Source organism: Anguilla rostrata, chromosome 13, assembly GCF_018555375.3.
Source record: "Anguilla rostrata isolate EN2019 chromosome 13, ASM1855537v3, whole genome shotgun sequence".
Taxonomy (NCBI): Eukaryota; Metazoa; Chordata; class Actinopteri; order Anguilliformes; family Anguillidae; genus Anguilla; species Anguilla rostrata.
Window position 1 is genome coordinate 37,385,530 of NC_057945.1, and position 23,879 is coordinate 37,409,408.

General features: G+C 51.2%; 2 protein-coding genes across 3 annotated transcripts in view; both read right to left on the reverse strand.

Moving 5' to 3' along the window:
• Positions 1-640: 640 nt before the first annotated feature.
• LOC135237339 (uncharacterized) lies at positions 641-7,693 on the reverse strand. Its single transcript, XM_064304418.1, has 2 exons — positions 4,672-7,693; positions 641-2,274 (listed from the first exon to the last, which is right to left on the reverse strand). Exons 1-2 carry the CDS (start codon positions 6,643-6,645, stop codon positions 2,083-2,085), a joined length of 2,166 nt encoding a protein of 721 aa, XP_064160488.1. The 5' UTR covers positions 6,646-7,693; the 3' UTR covers positions 641-2,082.
• A 2,425-nt stretch (positions 7,694-10,118) lies between these two features.
• pik3c2b (phosphatidylinositol-4-phosphate 3-kinase, catalytic subunit type 2 beta) overlaps positions 10,119-23,879 on the reverse strand; it is a 63,360-nt gene continuing 49,599 nt past the window's right edge. Inside the window, exons 26-33 of one of the 2 annotated variants that reach the window (XM_064304020.1) lie at positions 23,692-23,801; positions 23,251-23,452; positions 20,992-21,116; positions 20,187-20,304; positions 18,975-19,062; positions 15,725-15,831; positions 14,679-14,807; positions 10,119-13,902 (exon numbers count right to left, since the gene is read on the reverse strand). In XM_064304020.1, coding sequence (XP_064160090.1) covers positions 13,711-13,902; positions 14,679-14,807; positions 15,725-15,831; positions 18,975-19,062; positions 20,187-20,304; positions 20,992-21,116; positions 23,251-23,452; positions 23,692-23,801 — 1,071 coding nt within the window. In that variant the 3' untranslated portion in view covers positions 10,119-13,710. Of the gene's footprint in view, positions 13,903-14,678; positions 14,808-15,724; positions 15,832-18,974; positions 19,063-20,186; positions 20,305-20,797; positions 20,920-20,991; positions 21,117-23,250; positions 23,453-23,691; positions 23,802-23,879 lie in introns of those variants that run through there. The other variant, XM_064304021.1, reaches the window with a different exon arrangement.

Here is a 23,879-nt window from a genome sequence, read left to right on the forward strand (position 1 = left end):
CGTGCAAGGATTTTTACAACCCAACAGTTACCCTTTGCTTACTATTGTACAGGTGGAACGGACGCAGTGGCCAAGACCAATATTGCATAAACGCCCATTATGATAACACCCCACCCCTCCCCCTGCCCCTCTCCCTTTTATTTGTAAGGATTTCCACAGTAACGGGAGATATCTGCTCTCGTCTGGGCGTGTTTTTCCCATTCCGCCCTTCATTTAAGCCATCAAGCGAACCCTGTGACTACGGGTGACCATGGAGACGGCAAACAGGATAATAAGGGCATACTTTCAGTGGTACGTAAAATACACACAACAAACAAAAAGTTGTGCTGGTCTAGTACTTAAAGTATTTTTTATAGAGTAGCTGTACACACAGCACACGTCCGCACACACATACACGCACACACACACACAGTTAGGCTATACATATTTTTCTATGGAGAAATTTGAACCACCTGAAACACCATTAACTTACCAGTTACTTACCATCCTTCAAGGAAGACAAATGCTTAAATCTCCAAAATGTCATCGTCAAACTGAAGCTTCACACTGGCAAGTACAGTGAGGAGGTCCGCACACTACCCCATACCCCCCCAAACCCCAATTTATATTCAGAAAAATATCTGGAGAAAAAATTAAAATCTTATTTCAAGATTATTTTTTTTTATTAGTACTTTCAGTTGAAATTTGCACATTTCAATACGCATACATTAAATTTCGTTTGTCACAAAATCTCAAATGGATGCAAAAAGCACTAAACCTCTAGGTGTTTTAGAAAAATAAAACAATTTCATGTAATTGTAGTACTACCTTGAATCACCTTTGTAGTTTATTAATATCCAAACACAACAGTCCCCCCCCCCCCCAAAGACTACATTTCCCAGAATGTTGTGCTCTCTTCACACTTCCCCACATAGTGTTGTACGATCTTTTAACCTCCCAGAATCTGCCTCTGTTTGAACGAGACAGAAAAAACCCCACCCTAGATACTGTTTCTATGAAAAGGATCACACCAAAAATTGAATGCAGCTGTTAAGGATGGAAATGAAGTATTTTTAAAATAAGCTTCATGCAAAATAGTTACCAAGTGACTTAGAACCTTTCCCATAATCACCCTCGCCCAAAAATAGATAATGAAATAAGCTCTGCTTAAAAACAGACAAAAAATAACTGGTTATTTAGAGTGTTCATATTCAGAACTACAAGGGGGGCAACTTCATTACTGGGATGGACAGGAAGTTAAATACTGAATAAAGAATTAAGTTCCAGAACTTATTTAAGTGTGTCTCCTTTGGCCTTTGTAGTTATAATAAAATTAGCAACACACACACGTTTCCTAATGAATCCTTTTATCAATCCAAGGCAATGGGGAACCTGAACACACACCACTGCACTCGACTTCAATACTTTCTAGCAAAATACAGACTTAGAGAGAAAGAGAGAGAGCCAATGTTAAAGCCAAGACGTAATGAGAAACCAATACTAGTGTATTCATTCAAACACAGAGGTGTCATAAAGCCCAACCCACTACCTTGGGACTGGGGAGAGAAGAGCCGGACGTCCGCTCCCAGAGCTGGCTCCTGGGTAATCCTGTAAAGATGAAAAGCTTGCCACAGCACATCCCTGCAGGAAGCCAGGAACAACACCGAACTGAGTTCACGTGTCGTTTCCCTGATCAGCTATACAGTGGCAATGGCTGCTGTAAACAAAACAAAAAAAGTAGGGGGGGGGGGGGGGAGCAGGCTTGGGGGTGAAACTTCAAAACAAAGTGAGTTTGGGATTGGGCGGGGGGTGTGGTCGGGGTGTAGTCGGGCTGTGAAAATAAACCATTCCGGATTCCGGTCAACACAACTCAGATCACTGCGTAGAGGTACGGTTAGCGTACGTAACTCGAGTGAAATGTTAGCCTGCTTCAGGCTAGGTTCCTTGGACAATGACTAACGAGCCCTTAGACATTTAAACTACACTGTTCTCCTGCTCTCTGGTCACCCTGAATGAGCCCACTGAGTCTTTATTTTTTATCTCCTCCATTAATTCCTGTTAATCAAACAAATCAAACAACAACAACAGCACAAGGGGAAGCCCTCAGCAGCTGGGGTACAGTCTGTTGAAGATGCTGAGCCGGAAGGGGGGGGCCAGGCAGTAGCCAATGGCGTGCTCCGTCTCCTGCACTCTGCGGAAGAAGCGGCACCGGTCGCGGGCAAACTCCTCCCACGGGCCACGCCTGTCCTCGTCGCCGCTGGCGTAGAACACCTCTACCTCCTCCACAAACCTTACCTGTCCCAGGTGAAGGGGAGGTGGGTGGGGGTGAGGGTGGGGGGTGGAGAGAGAGAGAGAGAAAAAGAGCAGGTCACTCAAGGTCTCAGTGACGTTTCACATTCACCTTACACCAGTATGGTTTGGCTTTAAACCTAAAGGCCATGACCACACACGTTTCACAAACAAGAAACAGGCCCCAGGGCAGGACAGATCAGACAGCGTGTGAAGGTGTGTGTGCTTCCAAACACATATACAGGTGACAAAAACTAGGCTCTAATACTCTGATCCTCCATCTCATTGGTACCCAACCCTGTTCATGGGGATCAACCGCCCAGTAGGTTTTCGCTCCAACCCTAATTTGGCACACCTGACTACTAATTAGCAGCTTAACAAGATCCCTAGCTGTTGAATGAGATGTGCTTTGTTAGGGTTGGAGTGAAAACCAACAGGGCGGTAGATCTCTAGCTGCTAATGCTAACACTGATGCTAATAACAGCTGCAGTCAACATGACAGATCATGGACACTCAAATCTGGCCCCTGAATCCAAATTATCACCGAAGAAGAAAGCAAAAGCTCAACGGCGACAAACTGCAGACGCAGGAGAACGGAAGCAACGACCGGGCGCTTTGGGCGAGAAGTACAGCGGAACAGGACACCGGAATCCTCCTCCCTCCTTCCCCCTACCTCCTCTCCCTCCCCCTGCCCCCCTCCTCCTCCCTCCCCCTCCCCTCCCTGCCCCCTCCTCCCTCCTGCCCCTCCTCCTCCCTCCTCCCCCTGCCCCTCCCTCCTGCCCCTCCTCCTCCCCTGCCCCCTCCCTCCTCCCTCCTCCTCCCCCTCCCCCTCCCCCCCCTCCCTCCTCCTCCCTGCCCCTACCTCCTCTGCCCCTCCCTCCCTCCCTCCCCTCCCTCCCTCCTCCCCCCGGTTGCCAAGTAACATAAGAGATCTCCCACTAATAATCCGGAGAAAGGGGGAATAAAATGGGAAAAGGACGTGATGGCGTGATGTTAAAATACGGCTGGGGTGCGCGGGTAGCCTCTCTCAGCCTTGCTCGCGGGACGGGGGGCGGACGGTCGCGTCTGCGTGGCTAGCCGAAGGGTCACGTGATGCCAGCAGCAGTCCCGCACGCGATAATTAACCCTCATGACTGCACGCGCCCGTATCCCTGGAGACGCACAGATGGAACAGTTTCATCAGCTGCTATCAAACGCAACGATGTTGCACAGCTTTACATCATTTCCACAGTCTGCACGTCTGCCGATGATCCCCCCCCCCGCCGCGCCCCCCCCCCCCCCGCCCTTAATCAAGCCATTGTGTCTCTTTTACGATCGGTGAAAGAGCACCGGCTCAATCCCCTTGTGTTGCGTCTATTTACGACACAGGTCAGCGTCTGTAAACCATTTACTTTTCGCCACAAGGAAACAATGCCCTTCAAAAACGCATTAGCTTTTACCTGCCCCTGTTACTACAAATACACTATGAAAGCAGTAGGTCTGCACGGCTAGACAAAAACAATTAGGTGAGTAAACGAAACATCATCAAACAAGATGAATGTAACCACATTAATTAATTAATTTAAATAAATCCCAAGGGGTTCTCTTTAAGCATATGACCCTGTAGCTGGACATATCAGTCATTTAACAGTGAGTTATGTAAATGGGATCTGATTTGATGTATTTTACTGACCTCAGCAACAAATTCACTGGCCAGGTGCTAAAAGCTAAGCATGCAACCTTCAATGAGCTCCATGTAAACTATGCTAAAGGGACAGTTTAGTTTTCCCACTAACAGCCATGTTTTACCACGTCTTATAATTAGTGTCGAATGAGCAAAAATGTTTTTTCCCCATCATAGTAAGAGGGAACCTGGTAAAACGGCTTCATGAAAATTAGCTATCGTCTAACAGCTGCATGCAGTGTCCCGAGAGAAGATTTCACTTCCTCTAACGATGCACAGGAGTCACATCTTTAGCTCAGCTGAGTGTGGTTCAGCTGATCACAGTCAGATCTCGCAATGAGGAAGTGAAGTGAAAATGAGCTGCAGGCCGGCAGGTGTACGTGACTGGGTCATGGAATTCAAATAATGCAGTGATCACAATGAATCACCGTAAAGGCAATGCTGCTCGTGAAACCGAACGCAGAATTTTTGTTTAGGTTCCAGGAATTTCTCACATCTTTTCCTGGCAGTTCAGCGGTTCTAGACTCTCAGAAGGCCAGCTCACCGTAAAGGCCAGGCCGAACCTGCCATGGAGGTCACTGCACGTACAGACCCAGCTAACGGGCAGCCATTAGGGTAATGGCCTATAAGGGTATTATAATACAGGGTAAACTGTGGTTAAAAAGCCGTAAGCGTTCTGCGTCGGGTCTGTCGCGACGGGCTCTGGGGTAATGGCGGTACGGCGGGTTCCCCATACTGACCTTTTTCAGCTTGGCGCTGCAGGGGGCGGGCTGGACCGGGAGGACCATGGCCTCAGAGAAGCCGCTGTCCATCCGGTCCTCTGCGTCCGGGCTCAGGAAGGGAGACGGGGGGGCCGGGCGGGCCGGGGGGGCCGGCCTCTTGCCGGGGCCCCTGCTTTCGTCTCGGGTCCGGAGGGGACCCCGGAAGTTGAGGGGGCTGTAGGGGTCGGCCGCGCAGCTGAAGGAGGTCCACAGCCGGAGGCTCTCCGCCTCGTCCACATCGCTGGCCTCCTCCCAGCTCTCCTCCTCCGGGGGGAGGGGCCGCAGGGAGCAGGGACCCTCCTCCGGGACCTCCTCCTCCTCCTCCTCCCCCTGCGCCACGCCCCGTGCGGGCGTGGTCCGGAGGGCGGCCGTGAAGTTTCGGGGGTCGTAGGGATCCCCGCTTCGGCAGAGCGAGTTCCACAGCTGCTCCACTTCGCCGTCCGCCTCCTCCGCGTCCGACTCCCCGTCTTCCGCATCCTCCTCCTCCTCCTCTTCCTCGTCGTCCGAGTCGCAGAAGTCGGACGAGCCCTCGCTGTCGAAGCCGTCGTCGTCGTCCTGGCTGTCCCAGTCGCTGTCCTCCTCCAGCTCCGACTCGCTGCCCTCGCTGCACGGGCTGCCCATGATGTAGGCGATGGCCTTGTTCTGGCAGCCGGGCACCTGCGGGTGGGGCGGGGTCAGCACCTCTGGCTCCGCCTCCTCGTCGGTGTCCGAAAGGTCAGAGAGGTCAGACTCACCGGACGCCTCCTCTCCTTCCCTCCCAGCCGAGGTGGCCTCCACGTCAGAGAGCTCCCCAGCGCCTGCCTCCACAGACGTGCGACCTTCCGCAGGTAAAGCTAGCTCCTCTGCCCCCTCCCCTGGCCCTGAACGCGCTTGCTCGGGACAGGCAGGCTCCACTAAATGCATCCTGAAGTTTGAGTGCTCTTCTTCCAAACTTGAGTACCCATTGTCCTGATCCGGGGTAAGAACCGCCACCTCACTGCAGGCGGTGGCCGCTCTTATGCCGGTAAGGCGTTCACAGACCGGCTGACAAACTAACAGGGTCTTTTCGGAGCTCGGGAGGGATTCCGGTCGGACCGACTGACGGCTACCATTATCGGGCTCGCCTTTGTTGCTGGAAGGTCCAGCGCTTTCGCCGTGAATCGGCTCTCCATAGTCGCGCTGTTCAAACAGATCCGTTGGCTTGGCAACGCCGGCGGTTGTACCAGACTCAGCCCGCTGACAATGGATGCCGCTGTCAATTTCTGGACAATGCTGATCTGACGCCACAGAGCATGCTCTCCATAAAAAACTTGACAGCCACCCTTGCGAACTGTCAGCAGATCCCCAGATCCCGTCCCACAACCAGTTGCTCTTCGCTCGCGATGCGACCGAGACCGGGTCTGACGGCCAGTCATCCCTTGCCAAACCTCGGTGGTATTCTGGGTTTTTTACAGTCACATCCTGTCCTGAAACTTTGTTCACCAAAACGTGACTAATGACATTTTTAACCGATGCCAAGTATCCCACTGCAGATGTTTGCTGTCTCATATTTACGTCAATGTCGGCGCTATCGTTAATTCCTAACTCTCGGAGGGAGTCGGCACTCAACCAGCTCACAGCTGCCGTTGAGGAAGAGCAAATGCCATTAGTGCCCGACTGGTAGTGTAGGTGGTAGGCGAGATCGCGCTCCGCTTCGGGAATTAAGTCAGGTTGATCTAAAAACGCATTTTTGCCCTTAAAGCGTCGTTTAATATCTCCATCCTGCCAGCCAGAAACGCCATTAGGCGTGGTGGGGCTTCCCGGGAAATACTTTTGCAGGAAAGCCAGAGCAGGCCTAGAGACCACCGACAGAATGCCAATCCACGGGCTATCCTGATTAGCATGCCGGAGTGTGGTTACGCTAAGGCCGGGGTCTGCCGCTGGCGCGGCATTCTCTTTGCGATAAAGTCCGTCTGAATGCATCCCCTTAAACATCCTGACTTTGTATATATAAACCTAAAACGATTAACAAACGTCCCAAGTAGTGACTACAGTTGGTTTTTAAAAAAATAGACCACATAGATTTCTCTTGCACATGCATGAGGAAAATGAATTTAGCTAGCCCGTTAATGTTTCCGCAAATATCTGGCTAACGTCACGAGTGCAAAAATAAAAAATATACAGATAGCTAAATACGATCTACTATTTTTGAAGTGGCTAGCTAAGTTAAATAAAATAAATATCTCTTCCCGTAGCTCGCTAACCAACGTTATGAGCTCCCGTACAGATTGCACAACTATGTGAATATAATACTGTGACAGCTAGCTGTACATATAAAATATGCAATATTACAGCTAGCTTGCTTCGCGGTTTAAATTCAGACCATTGTGCACACTGTATTACATCCTCAGTCTGCTGAATCTTCATCTAAATGTCCATTTTCGTTTAGCAACCGCCGAGGACGACATACCGGCTTGTTCTCGTTGCAGCCCAGTGCACGACGTCTTCCATGTTGTTCCCGGCATTGACGGCGTTCGTGGCGGAGTACTTTCTCTGAGGGTGACCGTGCTTATTCTGGATCGCGGGATTCATTACGGCGGGCGGCACAGCGAGACAAGAAAAGAAGCAACTCGAGGAGAACGATGCGCTGGAACAAGACGTGGAATCCAAGGCGTATGATGAAAAACAAGCCATTTTCTCTCTTCGCTTTCGGTTTACGTTAATCAAATTCTTTGGTCGACTGGTTGTACAAGCGAAATTCAGGCGAGACAAGAATACGGAAGAATAGCTCACAAGCAACGCTATGAAATACCTTCGAACGTAATCGACGTTTAGCTGGCTGGTGTTAGATAACTGCCCTTTAACACATAAAAAACTGGAAACAGCAAGATTGAATTGTTTGCGACGTTTACTATATTATAAATAACTGACAGTAATAATTGATTAACACCATACTTTCTGCTTGCCGCTCATTTCCTTCTTTTCACGTTTGCCAGTTCCCTTCTCAGCCTCGTTTTTTTTAAGAGGATTTCATCAGAAATTTTAGGGAGCGTCTCGAAAGAGCCGATACATTCACACAAATTGTACGGTTTAGGGACAGTGGTATAATTACTGGCTGCCGTGCAAACCGCAGAAGGTGTCACGTTTAACTTGCGGTCTGTTATTCACTGACTGAGTCGGAATACAATCACGCACATATTTGAAATAAGTAAACTTGAAACATGTAGAAAAAATGATCACACAATCGAAGCATTCAGCAAAATGAAAAAAGAAAAAAACTTAAAGCAGACCTTAGTTCACCATACCGCATAGACCACAGTCCTATATTACATTACAGGCATTTAGCAGACGCTCTTATCCAGAGCGATGTACAAGTGCAACAGTTCAAGGTGCAGAGGTTCAAAAGAAACACACTAGAGTGAAGTAAAGATCGTAGTGCCAGAAGTGACCACATAGATCAGGACTCCAACCTTGTAGGGTAACCTGTTCAGCAAACAAACAGCAAACTATATTAACTACAGACTGGTCTTGCTATATAAAATAATAATAATAATAATAATAATAATAATAATACAAACTGACAGGTGAAATCAGTTGGGTCCTATTTTCTGTGTGCGTGAGGAAATCTACCAAAAACCATCTGTGTTAAAGGGGTGGTGTTTACTGAGAGAAAATGGCAAGAAGCCGGTGGGTTCCCAGGACCAGGGTTGAGAAACACTGATCGACTAGCGGTTATGCTACACTGGTTCCTCGTAATGTATTAAATTAACCGCCTGCTAACGGAGTGTTGGGAAATTCTATCTGGGCAGTGAGAATATTCTGGGGGTTAAATCTGTTGCAGAGAACAACAAACGGAGATGCACTTGATCTGGATTGACTCTTCACACGTACTACCAATAACTCTTCCTACTCCCTGCGCACTCCAGTAGAAGGCAATTGGACTTTCGTTAAATTTTTAATCGTGCCGTGCCTACTACAGACCACCCTTAAGAAGGCTTTATAAAGAATGCATTGTGTCCTCCTTTTCAGAAAGCTTGAACTGCATTCTATGGCTCTACTGATGTATGGAACGTGATACACCATTCATAATTCATTAATGCCACAGAAGACCTGTTTATCAAGTAGCTACAATGCATTCTGGCATTCTGGGGCATTAATGATACACTGAACATATGAGAAACGTTCTAGACTGAAGGACATTTAGCTTTAAAATCCAGAGTTATCCTTATTAATTAATGTCTAATGTACAGTAATTACTGTGTGTTGTTTGCATTCACCTGCTCTGTCAGGACTATCAAGTTGAAATTTTTTTGTTTTGTTTTTTTGTTGTACTCATTCCAGTATGGGAAATCACAGGAGGAAAATAACAAACTAGCATACATATAATTCCAGAGAGTGTGTGTTTATCAATGCAACTGGTTTTACTTGCATATAAACACACAAAACATTTCTGAGCAAAACAGAAAGTGCACTCTAATCGTATTTATGACTGACCAAAAGTGAAAGGGAAAGGATCGGTCGGTGAACACAAACACGGAGCCTCAAACTCGAGCCAGCTTCGGCTTTCCGTCTCTCTCATTACCGCCAAGAACCTCCTTGCTGTAGAGGCCACAGTAGTGATAAGAGCTTTCATCAGTTAAAAGGAAGCCATTTTAAAATGGCTTTCCCATAATGGCGATTCCCTATGGAAGGCTGAAGGCATCAGACACATTCAGTCATTAACAGGATACCAGCGCATGATTTTGTGGCTGAACTGTGCCAATAATCAGCCACGGTAGCTAAATCAGATCGTATTGACACTAGAGGTCTATGTTTTGAGGAAGGCCTATGCAGCCAGGATATGTGGAAGGGGGGGGGGGGGGGTTACTTTGTAGCTAGTTATGTGGATTGTTTTCAACCTCCCTGGAGGAACGAACAGGAAAACAAAGGCCTCTGCTTTGTTTCCCCATTATGGCTGGAGCCATTTGTTAAGAACCAAGCAAAAACAAATACATTACAATTACAATGGCCGGCTTGTTTGTCATCTCCCAAATTAGCCGTGATTAAGCAGGACCCTGCACACTCAGAGTCACACAGCCGCACCGGTCATTCCCAGCATCCCGCTGCGCGGACGCGGGGAGGCTAACATAATAACAGCGCAAACTGATGAAATCATTACCTCAGTCTGGGTTGGAAACACTGGGCGTGATACTCAGACGGCTATGTCCCAACCCTCACCACAACGCAGAAAAGAGGATTTGGCCATACAGGGATTATCAGATAAACATTTCCCATAACAACCTGTTCCTTACTGGAGTACGCTGCTCTAGAATGTTCTTCCAGACAGTCAGATGTTTTTAGGGTTTCTACTGAATGAATGCTGCCTATGACATGATGCAATGTTCACTGTTTGTTTGACAGATATTGTGTAAGTAGAAATCTTATGCTATAAATCTCCCTAGAATGAATCTGAAGGAAACACACAATAGTGTCTTTGAAATTCAAGTTTATTTTTTTAAATCATTATTTAGTGCAAATAATATTACAAAACATGAGCAAATAGATTCAAATGATAAGGAACACAATACACTTCTTATTTAAGTCCATAAAATCTAAAAAAAAAAAAAAAAAACTGTGGGATGAAACTATGATGAATTTTAATGGTCACAATCATGAAATTATCAATATGTACAACACACTGAGTCCCGTTCATTTTGAACTTACATTCTGTCCCATTTTCATTGTTGGGCGGGGCTTATGCCACTGAGGAAGAATCCACATCCTTGGGACCACTGCAAAAAAAGGCCAACCTTTACCCAGAATTCCTCTGGCCGATGTGGGCCAGCTGAATATTAAAGATTCATGCCAATGCCCTCAACTGGGCATGTCAGTTTATGACAGTTTAAACAATCTTTTCCACTTGTGAAAACACACAGGAACCGAGACAACCTCCCTTCTCTATGAGCTATACAGCAAGGGCCCCACGTTCAATCTAACCTCCACATGCTCTGAGCAATTCGTTATCAGCTCAAGTTAAGGACAAAGTACACTGCATTTCGACTGAATAGAGAGGCCTAGAAAGGCCACGTGATACTAAACAATCGACCCGAAAAAAAAAAAAAGAATAATCAATTCTCCCAAGAAAAAAAAAAAAGGTTAATTCCCTAATGTCACTTTCCCATTAGAACAGCTGGGGGTGCAAAGGCCAAAGGCCTTAGCATACTCAGTTTGGAAGCAGAAAGGTGTCAGGAAGCTGTTAAACATGTCAGTTGGGTTAAACAGGTGGAAATTCAAATGCTACATCTGTAACCTCATACTGGGTTCATATAATACCATGCCAGATGAACCAACTTGTTTTGCATTTGGTTTTGCTCCCACCAAAAGCCAAACAGAAAGGGACCGAAGTCAGCAGTAACTCTCGTAAATGAGCTGTGCTTCGGAAAGCAAGAGATAACAACAGACAACAGAAATGAATGTTTAAAAACCAATGCGTCACCAGTAAGGTCACCCAGTTAAAATATCTTCTTTTAATTATCTAAGAATAGTGAATTCCACCAACTATACTTCAATATCATATAGGACAACTGGTAACCTATGGCCAAAATTAATACGGCCTTTTTAAAACTATGTTTCATCTATCATATAGGACACAGGTCTAAAAAAAAACGTTTTCATTTTATTTTTTCAACATAATACACTAACATAGCACCTTGTGAACGAGAAAATATCTTGGCACCCAAGAGCCTTATAATGTGGTCCTAAGCAATTTTGAAATGACTATTCCTTCAATGTAACGGTTAATATAACAATTGGAATTGAATAATTTAACTAATTAGCGGTTTCGCCCGAAATCCAACTTCACTCACTGAGCAACGCGTTAAATATTGGCTGGGTGCATACGTGACACCCCGAACACCCCTCCTTCGTTTAAAATAGGAGAGTTATTTCACAACAGCGCCAAGGCCTCTGAGCCACACCAGAATGGGCCTTCTGTCTCGCGCAGAGGGAAATCGCTATGCAAAGACGAGCGACCGGCGCCAGGAGTTCCACACGCACTGAACCCGCCAAGTCATCCGCTCAGGGTGGGAACTGCCCTCGCAGCTCCTGCAGTGCAGAGCGTCGATTCCCAGGGCAGGCACCACAGATTTCACCCCGTCATCAAGGTGCTTAACCCTCCCATCGCTTCAATAAATATCCGGCTCTATAAACGGATTGCACGAGGAAGAATGCAATCTGATGAAGTTGTTCCGGATAATAGTGTCTGCTAAATTTCTTAAATGTGAATAAATCTAAACTGTTCAAATGTTCAAAAAAATGATCTGGTTTTTACAGTTTCATTCTTTCCTGAAGAATAAACAATCATATTCAGCTCCTACTAAAATGTGATTCCTTATGACATTCCCTTACTCTACGGACCAAAGCTTAGGAAGGAAGTAGATTCCACTTCATTTGTTCATCGACTGTTTCTATACTGAAGAAAAATAGTTCCCTTTTTCCTTTAAAAGAAGCTTATTTAAATCAAATGTAAGTTCAAAATGCTTGACAACTAAGACCAAAAGTGCAATAATCAACCAGTAGTAAATTCCAACGCATGCAATCGAAGTGCTATCTGAATATTACTCTGGACATATGTGGACACTTGTGTGGTAAGTGGGCACTTGTTTGAAATCAGACATCAAGGTAACATTATGTGTGGCTTTGACAAATTGTTTTTTTTTTTTTTTGTTTGTTTTTTTTTTAAACATCACACACTTATTCAACATAGAATCTTCAAAGAAAGGCCACCCAACGAGGAGGGAGATGGACATGAACTACACTATAAACACACCAAAGAGAGCCGTGAGCCAATGAAAGCCGGTTTGCCTGGGGAACAATGTCCCTTGGTTTCCCAAATTCATATACTTATGATCGAGCACGCCCAAAATCACGGGCTTTTTTGAAAATTACAGTACAAAAGCATTCATTCCATCCCACTCTCTGCTCTGAATGACTGGACCATACAATATTCACATACAACAATCTATGTATAAATCTGGTACATATACAAATCATATATACCATATGACGAGACATAGCTCGAATCGAGCCACAATTACAGAATGATACCATTAAAGAGAAATAACTTAAGAAGCTCTTTGTTCTTCTCAGGTCCCTGTGGGGCTTGTCGCGTCGAGTCAGCAGTGGTTTCGCATTGGACCCTTTCCGGTGTTCCGGACCCGTCTACAGACAGGCGCGTCTGTGACAGAGCCTTCACCCTGGCCTGGCCTGGCCTGGCCTGGCCTGGCCTGGTTTGGCATGGCACAGCTCGGTTGGGCACTCCTGTTCCACTGCAGCCGGCCTTGTCCTCGTCTTCAGCGACTGAAGTTCTGCGTACAGGCCCTCCTGCCAGCGGTCAGAGGCCCCGCCCTGCTCCCGGCTCTGCTGTCCGTCATTGGCCTGACAGTGATTAGCCCCGCCTCTACAGTATCCAGTGATGACCCTCCATCACCGAGTCTCAGCGTCTCCTGGGAAGAAGACTTATGACCACGCCCCCACTGGGGGGAATAACCCAGCTCCGAGCAGCGAGACCCCTCCGTCTCCCGACACACACACACACACGCACACGCACACACACGCACGCGCACGCGCACGCACACGCGCACGCGCACACGCACACACACGCACACACACGCAAACACACGCGCACACGCACACACACGCACACGCACACGCACACACACACACACACACACAGGCACACGCACACACAGACACCCGCAAAAGCACACACACACACACACACACACACACACACACACGCAAAAGCACACACACACACACACACACACGCACACAGGCACACGCACACAGACACCCGCAAACGCACGCAAACACACACGCAAACCCGCACGCAGGCACACACACACGCACATACACACAGACACCCGCAAACGCACGCAAACACACACGCAAACCCGTACGCGTACACGCAAACACACACCACACACACACACACACACACGCACACATGCACACACGCACACACGCACGCACACACACACACGCTACCTAACCGTCTCTGCACTCCCTTCCCTTCCCTCCCTAGCGGGTGGCATCGGGCCCCCCCATGCCCAGCTGGTGCCAGTCGACCCAGCGGTGGCCGGGCGTCATGGTCCTGAGGGGGATGAAGACCTCTCCCAGCAGGGTGTTTTCCCAGAATGCACCCTCGCTCAGCGCTCGCAGGTGGATCACCCGCTGCTGCAGGTCGCCCCGCGGAATCCCGGCATACACCAGCTGCAGGGGAGACAGGAAACGCATCACCAAAGCAGCTCAGTCTGCTCCACACGCACAAGGCACAGCCCGGACCTGCTTTAGTACCGCATACTCCAGCGGTTTCACATCAACTTCCTCAGAGCCATGGCGGAGGAGCCACACTGTGCGCCCGATGCGGACTTTTAATCAACAGTTGTACCAAAAGGTACATTTCAAAGACAAGCTAGTGACAGAGTTTCAATACAGAGCATTGAAGGTTTTGTCCCTGAATTGTTGCACCCCGTACTCCACTGTAGGAAACATGCACACTGACACCGTCTATCAAAGCAGGGTGTTTCGGCTGCACTGAACCGCTCCCCTCACTCATCCGAGCCAACATTTCTGCAGGGTCTTTATCTTCAGAGACATGGGTCTCTGACTGAATGACACACGACCTGTGGGCCCCCTGGTGCGGCAGACAAAGGGCCTGTGGGCCCCCTGGTGCAGCAGACACACGGCCTGTGGGCCCCCTGGTGCAGCAGACACATGGCCTGTGGGCCCCCTGGTGCAGCAAACACACGGCCTGTGGGCCCCCTGGTGCAGCAGACACAGCCTGTGGGCCCCCTGGTGCAGCAGACACACGGCCTGTGGGCCCCCTGGTGCAGCAGACACACGGCCTGTGGGCCCCCTGGTGCAGCAGACACAGCCTGTGGGCCCCCTGGTGCAGCAGACACACGGCCTGTGGGCCCCCTGGTGCAGCAGACACAACCTGTGGGCCCCCTGGGGTCTGCGCTCTCCGAGGCCCGTGTCTCTCTCACCATCTCGTTGTAGGTGGGGTTGCAGGTGCGTTTGGCCGCCTTGGTCTTCCGCTTGCTGGTCTTCTGAGGGTCGGGGAGGAGGTACAGTTTGACGTAGGGGTCGGGGTCCGTGCCGTCCTGCAGGGGTTGCTGCGACAGAAGGGGCAAAGGGCAAAGGTCAAGTCTGAGGAGGCTTCCACGTCACTGGCTGATGTTTCCTGGGTTTTCTGTTCAACCCCATTTCTACCACACTAGAGACTCGGGTATAAATCCATCAGTACTCAGACCACCACACGGCACCAGAATCGCTCTCGTCAAAAAAAGTCTGCAGATTAAGCTACTCCGGTATGTATATGCAATCCGAATTTCACAGCTATAAGGAAAATGAATAAATTAAGGCACAACGCTAGCACATGACCTGATTAAATTAAGACTGGGAACTGCTGGATCTTGCAACTTTTAGCTTCCAGGATTCTCATGGCTGGAAGGCCTAGTGTGCGCTCTGGTTTCCACTGATGTTCAGCTTCACTCCCCTTAATCTCGAGCTGCTCTCTCAGCCGAAAGCCAGTCTGGATTTGAGAAGACTGGCGGTCATCTGTCGAGCGCTTGGTGTGTAAGAACTGGGGTGTCGGAGCTAATAGAAAGATAAAGAGGTCTCCTCTGGCACGTTTCTGATCACGTACAGTACGTCTCTTACGCAAATCAGCTGAACTTCACCACCTGTACGTAGACAAATGAGCTCTGAAACAGGTTCAACGGTTCAGCGCTTCACACCTTTCTGATTAAGGGCAAAGGAACAATGCTAGTGTACGACCTGCTCCTATGACCGAAGTGAGAGGAGGATTAAGCAATGCTTCAGCGCTGCAGTAATACCTGAGCGGGCCCCCACATAAGGGGGTGGAGTTTCAGGGGCCCTGCCACTGGATAGGGCCCAAGAGGGAATCACCCCCCTCCCCCACGCCCCGGTCCACGGTCCCAATTGTACACCACCCTTATAAAAATTGTAGGAGACCCAAAAAGGCTGGGAACAGCCCCGTAAGAGTGCACCACGTGGTTCCGATACCTACCAGGCCGCGGATGTGCATGACCATGATGAAGAGCTTATCGCTCTTGTAGGAAATGGAGAGCTTCACCTCGCCCGCCACTCTTCCCGTAACAGGAGCCCAGGACACCTCTGCAAAAAAAAAAAAAAAAAAAAAAGGTACCGCAGGTTAATGATTCAACAGGAAACGGGACTCACCGGGAACATCATAAAAACCAACCGCGCGACTTTACGATCCATTACGATCGCAGATGCCGCAGCCGCTCGTGAAAGAGCCTCGTCCGCTTGGGAGGGGTCATCTGTGGCTTCCTCCGGCGGGTTCCCTGTAACCGCTCACGCCTCTCCGACGAAACGTGTGAAACGTCAGGCGTTTCCCGGCAGCCGGGACAGCGTGTGTGTGCTTCAGAACACGTGTGACTCCAGCGGACCAGGCCTCCGGTCAGCCATCGCCCGTGTTTTATCGGGGGGGGAGGGGGGGCGGGATTGTTGCCAAGGACACGGGCAGCGCCGTCCCGTTGGCAGGGCAGACACGGGGTCGATGAAGGGCTCGGGGCTTCGCGTGCGCTCACGCCTCTGCGCACACGGAAAGTACTTCAGCCTTTGTGTTTGCCCTGCTCAAACAGGCTCCGTTTCCACCGGCAACACGCGCTAGGCAACGGGACCTAGCCGAGCGGGCGACTGACGGGCGGGCGTGAGTCACCGCTCCGCCTTCCACGGCCACCAATCAGCTGGCGGTATCTCTCTGAGACGCGATACGGTTCAGGTCTACTGTATAACCTGTTGATGGACATGCCCTATAAGCTAACTCCACAGAAGGCCAAAGAATGAGGTTTCTCCACGCATACACCAGATAGCGAAGATACACAGAGAATGCGAGATGCAGAGATGTGTACTGGGAGAGGTGCAGTGGGAGAGGTGTACTGGGAGAGGTGCACTGGGAGAGGTGTCCTGGGAGAGGTGCAGTGGGAGAGGTGTACTGGGAGAGGTGCAGTGGGAGAGGTGTACTGGGAGAGGTGCACTGGGAGAGGTACTGGGAGAGGTGCAGTGGGAGAGGTGACTGGGAGAGGTGTACTGGGAGAGGTGCATAAGTATGGGAGAGGTGCATGGGAGAGGTGCACTGGGAGAGGTGCAGTGGGAGAGGTGCACTGGGAGAGGTGTACTGGGAGAGTGCATGGGAGAGGTGCAGTGGGAGAGGTGCAGTGGGAGAGGTGCATGGGAGAGGTGCATGGGAGAGGTGTGGGAGATGGAGGAGATGTGCAGTGGGAGAGGTGCATGGGAGAGTGCAGTGGGAGAGGTGTACTGGGAGAGGTGCAGTGGGAGAGGTGCAGTGGGAGAGGTGCACTGGGAGAGGTACACTGGGAGAGGTGCAGTGGGAGATGTGTACTGGGAGAGGTGTACTGGGAGAGGTGCAGTGGGAGAGGTGCATGGGAGAGGTGCAGTGGGAGAGGTGCAGTGGGAGAGGTGTACTGGGAGAGGTGCATGGGAGAGGTGTACTGGGAGAGGTGCAGTGGGAGAGGTGTAGTGGAGAGGTGCACTGGGAGAGGTGCAGTGGGAGAGGTGCATGGGAGAGGTGCATGGGAGAGGTGCAGTGGAGAGGTGCACTGGGAGAGGTGCAGTGGGAGAGGTGCAGTGGGAGAGGTGCAGTGGGAGAGGTGCAGTGGGAGAGGTGCAGTGGGAGAGGTGCAGTGGGAGAGGTGCAGTGGGAGAGGTGTACTGGGAGAGGTGCAGTGGGAGAGGTGCAGTGGGAGAGGTGCAGTGGGAGAGGTGCAGTGGGAGAGGTGCAGTGGGAGAGGTGTACTGGGAGAGGTGTACTGGGAGAGGTGCAGTGGGAGAGGTGCACTGGGAGAGGTGCACTGGGAGAGGTGCAGTGGGAGAGGTGTACTGGGAGAGGTGCAGTGGGAGAGGTGTACTGGGAGAGGTGCAGTGGGAGAGGTGCATGGGAGAGGTGCAGTGGAGAGGTGTACTGGGAGAGGTGCAGTGGGAGAGGTGCAGTGGGAGAGGTGCAGTGGGAGAGGTGCACTGGGAGAGGTGCAGTGGGAGAGGTGAGCTGGGAGAGGTGTACTGGGAGAGGTGCAGTGGGAGAGGTGTACTGGGAGAGGTGCAGTGGGAGAGGTGCACTGGGAGAGGTGCAGTGGAGAGGTGCACTGGGAGAGGTGCAGTGGGAGAGGTGCACTGGGAGAGGTGTACTGGGAGAGGTGCAGTGGGAGAGGTGTACTGGGAGAGGTGTACTGGGAGAGGTGCAGTGGGAGAGGTGCAGTGGGAGAGGTGTACTGGGAGAGGTGCAGTGGGAGAGGTGCAGTGGGAGAGGTGTAGTGGGAGAGGTGCAGTGGAGAGGTGCAGTGGGAGAGGTGCAGTGGGAGAGCTGCAGTGGGAGAGGTGCAGTGGGAGAGGTGTACTGGGAGAGGTGTACTGGGAGAGGTGTACTGGGAGAGGTGCACTGGGAGAGGTGCAGTGGGAGAGGTGCACTGGGAGAGGTGCAGTGGGAGAGGTGCAGTGGGAGAGGTGCAGTGGGAGAGGTGTACTGGGAGAGGTGCAGTGGGAGAGGTGCAGTGGGAGAGGTGTACTGGGAGAGGTGCAGTGGGAGAGGTGCAGTGGGAGAGGTGCACTGGGAGAGGTGCACTGGGAGAGGTGCAGTGGGAGAGGTGCAGTGGGAGAGGTGTACTGGGAGAGGTGCAGTGGGAGAGGTGCACTGGGAGAGGTGCAGTGGGAGAGGTGCAGTGGGAGAGGTGTACTGGGAGAGGTGCACTGGGAGAGGTGCAGTGGGAGAGGTGTACTGGGAGAGGTGCACTGGGAGAGGTGCAGTGGGAGAGGTGCAGTGGGAGAGGTGCAGTGGAGAGGTGCAGTGGGAGAGGTGCAGTGGGAGAGGTGCACTGGGAGAGGTGTACTGGGAGAGGTGCAGTGGGAGAGGTGTACTGGGAGAGGTGTACTGGGAGAGGTGCACTGGGAGAGGTGCAGTGGGAGAGGTGCAGTGGAGAGGTGTACTGGGAGAGGTGCAGTGGGAGAGGTGTACTGGGAGAGGTGCACTGGGAGAGGTGTACTGGGAGAGGTGCAGTGGGAGAGGTGCAGTGGGAGAGGTGCACTGGGAGAGGTGCAGTGGGAGAGGTGTACTGGGAGAGGTGTACTGGGAGAGGTGCAGTGGGACAGGTGCAGTGGGAGGTGCAGTGGGACAGGTGCAGTGGGAGGTGCAGTGGGAGAGGTGCAGTGGGAGAGGTGCAGTGGGAGAGGTGCAGTAGGAGAGGTGCAGTGGGAGAGGTGCAGTGCACGTTTTCGTTTACCTGCTGGTTTATTCTGGAGGGTGTTGACGACCGTCCCGGGCTTCTCATCTCTCGGCAGGGGGTGGAAAAAGGTGTAGATGAGATCGCACTGGAAGAAGAAGGCGGGAGTTAATGACAGGAAGTGACATCGACAAACCTTTGGCCGAGGCCCGTTTCTGACCGCGCATTCGCTCTCACTGCCAACAGGACCCCCGAATGACCCAGCGAGCGCGTGAGCGCAGAGTGTGCACAGCCGGCCCCGGGGGGGTAAACGCCCTCTGTGGTCGTTTGGGGCCACAGCCACCCCTGCGCCACGCAGTTTGGGTTTCAACTGGGTTTCGTTTCGTTTTTTTCTTCTTCTCGTGCAGTGTTTGAGAATACTGTGCAAATAAGCGTTTTAGATGCGACTGTCCTTGCCCTGTGCACACGTTTAAAACAAGCACTGCTGGAGGTTGGATACGCCTTACTGAAGCACTGGACGACTGTGCAAACCCAAAGTGCTAAGCTCTGTGCTGCGTGACGAGGGTGAAAGCTACAGTGTCGAGGCGTCTGCTGGGTGCACAGGCGTGCAGGGCTCCTGCTTCCAGGGAGGGTGCAGAATTGACATCCGATACAGGCCTGTAAATTCAAACAACGACGGAACTGCCGCACCCGCCTCCCCCCCCCCCCCCCCCCCACGTGGTTCTTCTTCACAGAACGTGTGACTGAGTTCCTAGAAACGGCAGGGTAAAAGTGAAACCGCCCACGCCCGTCCAAAGCTTTATGAGCTCTCTGCTAATCTCTGAGGGTGGAACCAAACACAGGGCTTGTGTGGCATGCTTAGTGCCAGTGGGGTTAATGTGCAATTAGAACACCATAAAATGTTTTTAAATGTGTCACATGATGCTATTTGTTTTGCACATGCCTTTATCAAATGCATCTTTCATGTGCATGCTCGGCAGACGGGCAATCACAGAAGCAGCCTATGGTTAAGTATTGTTTCTCCAATGGCAGAATAAGAACCAAACTGCAGGTGAAGTGGTAACTCATTTTCCCAGTGTGAGCAAGGGGCGTAGCAAAAACCTGTGCCCGAGTTCATAATGTACACATCACAAATAAATACTCCCTAAATAGACTGAGAGTGAAATGTCCACTTGCGCAAATATTTGCCGTGTCGCTGTCCTTAAAACTGCTCGTAAACAGAGAGTCATAGGGGGAGGGAAGGGGGGGCATAGGTCAGAGGTCAGGGGTTACCTGTGCCACTTCGGGCGCTGCGTGGACCAGGTGCCAGACGTATCCGTTCAGCTCGTCTTTCCTGCGGTCGGCCATGGCCTCGCCCCGCGACCGGCCAATCACAAACCGGCTGGGGAAGCTGGTCAGGGGATAGGCCGGGCTGAGATTGCATCATCGCACTGTGCGTCGGCTAGGCCTATAGCATCACATTCTCCACCGCACCTCTCACCACCCCTGAGCCTATTTAGCTTGCTAAATACTGCAGGTTACACCCAAATTCACCATTAACAAACAAAGCTAAATGAAAAGCATTTATTGCGGTCCCCTGTAGGGGACATGAATCTCTGGTCTTTATCTGAGTAGAATCTCAGTATTCTACTATGGTCTGCAAAACAAGGGCATTCAATAAAATAAATTAATATTTTTGAAAATACTTTAACTGCTACACTTTTATTATGAAAAAAAGACCCGAGACTGGTGGGGTGAATGCTCCACATGGGACAGGGGAACATGGGGTTACCTGGGGTGTTTGGAGGAGGGATGAGACTGGTGGGGTAAAGCCCCACTTGGGACAGGGGAACACGGGGTTACCTGGGGAGTTTGGAGGAGGGATGAAGACCCCTGAGACTGGTGGGGTCTATGCTCCACATGGGACAGGGGAACATGGGGTTACCTGGGGAGTTTGGAGGAGGGATGAAGACCCCTGAGACTGGTGGGGCGAAGCCCCACTCGGGACAGGGGAACACGGGGTTACCTGGGGAGTTTGGAGGAGGGATGAGACTGGTGGGGTGAATGCTCCACATGGGACAGGGGAACACGGGGTTACCTGGGGAGTTTGGAGGAGGGGAAGACCAGCCGCAGTTTGCCGTGCAGCTCGTGGAACTCCTCGAAGCTCCTCTGGACCAGCGTCGCCCCCTGTTGGCCATCCCGCTCCACCTTCACTATGTAGGTCTGGAGAAAGGGGAGGAGGGAGGGGTCATCTGGCTTTGTCTCACAGCGCTAACGGCTAGCTCCGTTTCCCCTGCTCACAGCGCTAACGGCTAGCTCCGTTTCCCCTGCTCACAGCGCTAACGGCTAGCTCCGTTTCCCCTGCTCACAGCGCTAACGGCTAGCTCCGTTTCCCCTGCTCACAGCGCTAACGGCTAGCTCCGTTTCCCCTGCTCACAGCGCTACCGGCTAGCTCCGTTTCCCCTGCTCACAGCGCTAACGGCTAGCTCTGTTTTCCCTGCCCCACGGATGCGGGTTACATAAGCAGCGCTATTTAGGGCTGTGTTCCAGGGGGCTTGTGCGGGTCTAAATTTACCCTGTTACAGCTAAAGAGCCTCCATAAACCTCAGCCTCTACAGCCCTGTGTTCATACACACACACACACACACACACACACACACACACGCGTGCACACACACACACGCACGCACACACGCACACACACGTGCACACACACATGCATGCATACACACACACTTGCACACGTGCATGCACACACACATGCACACACACACATGCATGCACACAGCACACACACAAGCACGTGCACACACACAGCACACACCAACACACATTACAGCTAGGGTTCGGGGCTCAACATGGTCCATCGCTTGTTATTTAAACTAAACACCCCAGTTATTTATACTTACGTTTAGAGACGCAAGTTAACAGCACTTTCAGATTTGTATTATTTGAATGTATTATAGCAAAGGCACTGTTATAATGCATTCAGCAGTCAGATATCACAAGCACCTGTAACCCATCTGTTTTAAAATGTCCCACTTGTTTACATTTCTGAAATGTGCGCGTGTTATTTTTAACAAGTCAAGTTTCGATCTTTCCCCTGGCAGCTGGTGTTCGGCGAATCGTTACAGAAGAGAAAGTAAACAGAGAGCACCGAACAGCAGATAAAAATGTCCAGGAAAGAGTCTGAAGTAATATCAGGAATATTTACACAGTGCTCACAGTTCACACTGGACCATGTTTTCCCACACAGAGAAAAAAAAACCGCTGGGTCTCTGTACCTCAGGTGGAAATAATCCGGCGTGGAGAGGGTTTTAATGCGTGTGCTGCGCGGGACACACGGAAAGCACGCGTGAAAGGAACCGAGGAGGGAGAACCAGCCTTCCGAGGTTATTTATACTGACAAGCAGACCTCTCATCCAGCATGACTGCACGCGTGAGCTAGTGGCTCTCTGACCTCCTCGCGGTACTGCACATTACTTATGCGCTCGACGCGCGCTCTCACAGAGAGCGACGCTCCACAGGTCGTCCATTCGTACGGCCGGATGTTCACTGAAGCGATTCTGGTGAAGCGTGTAGCGTCAGGGTTACAGTGGGTGTGCGACCACTCGGGGCTGAAACCTGCAACCTCCTGGTTACATTACCTCACGTGTTACTGTTATTTCAATACTGAGACGCACACTCTGGAGAACACGGTGTTATCGACCAATGGCAAATGGGAACGAATGTAAGTGGGTGTTTAAGGCAGTGGTCATTAGTCCTGGTCCTGGAGAGCCGCAGGGTCTGCTGGCTTTCGCAGTTACACAGCACTTCTGCAGCAGAGAAACACGTGTTTTAAATGTGAAACATATTTATTCTCGTGAGCATTCGGTTTCTCTGCCCCCCCCCCCCCAACCCCCCCTTCATTTTCACACATAGAGTTTATGTGTGTTGCTCCATTGTTTTTCCTTTGTTATTCTCTTGTTTTTAGATTTTAACAGTCTTCTAGCCACCTACAAATGTGTCCATGTAAAGCTCTTTGAGACATTTTGCGTGTAAGGGGGTTTATATATATATAAATAAATAAACTTAACCTAAGGGTTTGAACTGGTTTCTGATTTTAAGGTGAAAACAGAAAGCCCCAGACTCTGTGGCTCTCCAGGACCAGGGCTGAGGACCCAGTGCTCTCTGTGGGACAGAGGGACCCGCTCTCTGACTCCCTCTCTGTGCCTCTCTGTGCCTCTCTGTGCCTCTCTGTGACTCTCTGTGACTCTCTGTGACTCTCTGTGACTCTCTGTGCGTCTCTGTGACTCTCTGTGCCTCTCTGTGCGTCTCTGTGCGTCTCTGTGCGTCTCTGTGCCTCTCTGTGACTCACGTATCCCTTGCTGGGGCTGTAGGTCTTGACGTGGCGGCAGACGTAGAGGCTGCGGATGGGCCCGTCGCTCTTGAGCGTGTGGACGCGCGGGGCGAAGGACAGGACGGGCCTCTCCTCTGCCGCCGCGAACTTCATCTGCGCCAGGTTGTGGATGAAGAAGTTGAGCTTGGTGGCCACGCTGCCCAGGCTGGACTCGATCAGCCTGGGGGGGGGGGGTAAGGGAGGGAGGGGGGGGGAGAGGCTTATCACACACAGGCCACGCGCACGCCGCCTGACAGCCGAACGGCCAGATAAGCCAGCGCGCACGTGGCGAAAACGTCGAGCGCTAACTGCGCTAACTGAGTGACGACGGGGGGAAATCGCGCTGAGTCAGACCCTTGCCGGGCGTCGGCAGCGGGACCGCGACGCTCCGGAGGGTCCGGAAGCCCTCCTCTTCCTCACCTGGTGAAGTACATGGTGGCGTCGGCCTCTGACTCGTGGGGACGCAGGGCGTCGTACACGTACTTCAGGTCCTGCAGGTCCGACAGCTCCGGAATCCCACAGGACAGCATCTGCGTCAGGAGGGGACCAATCACACGCAGGCGGCGCTCGGAACACGAGCCTGTGGCTCTGACCCAACCGGTTTAAAA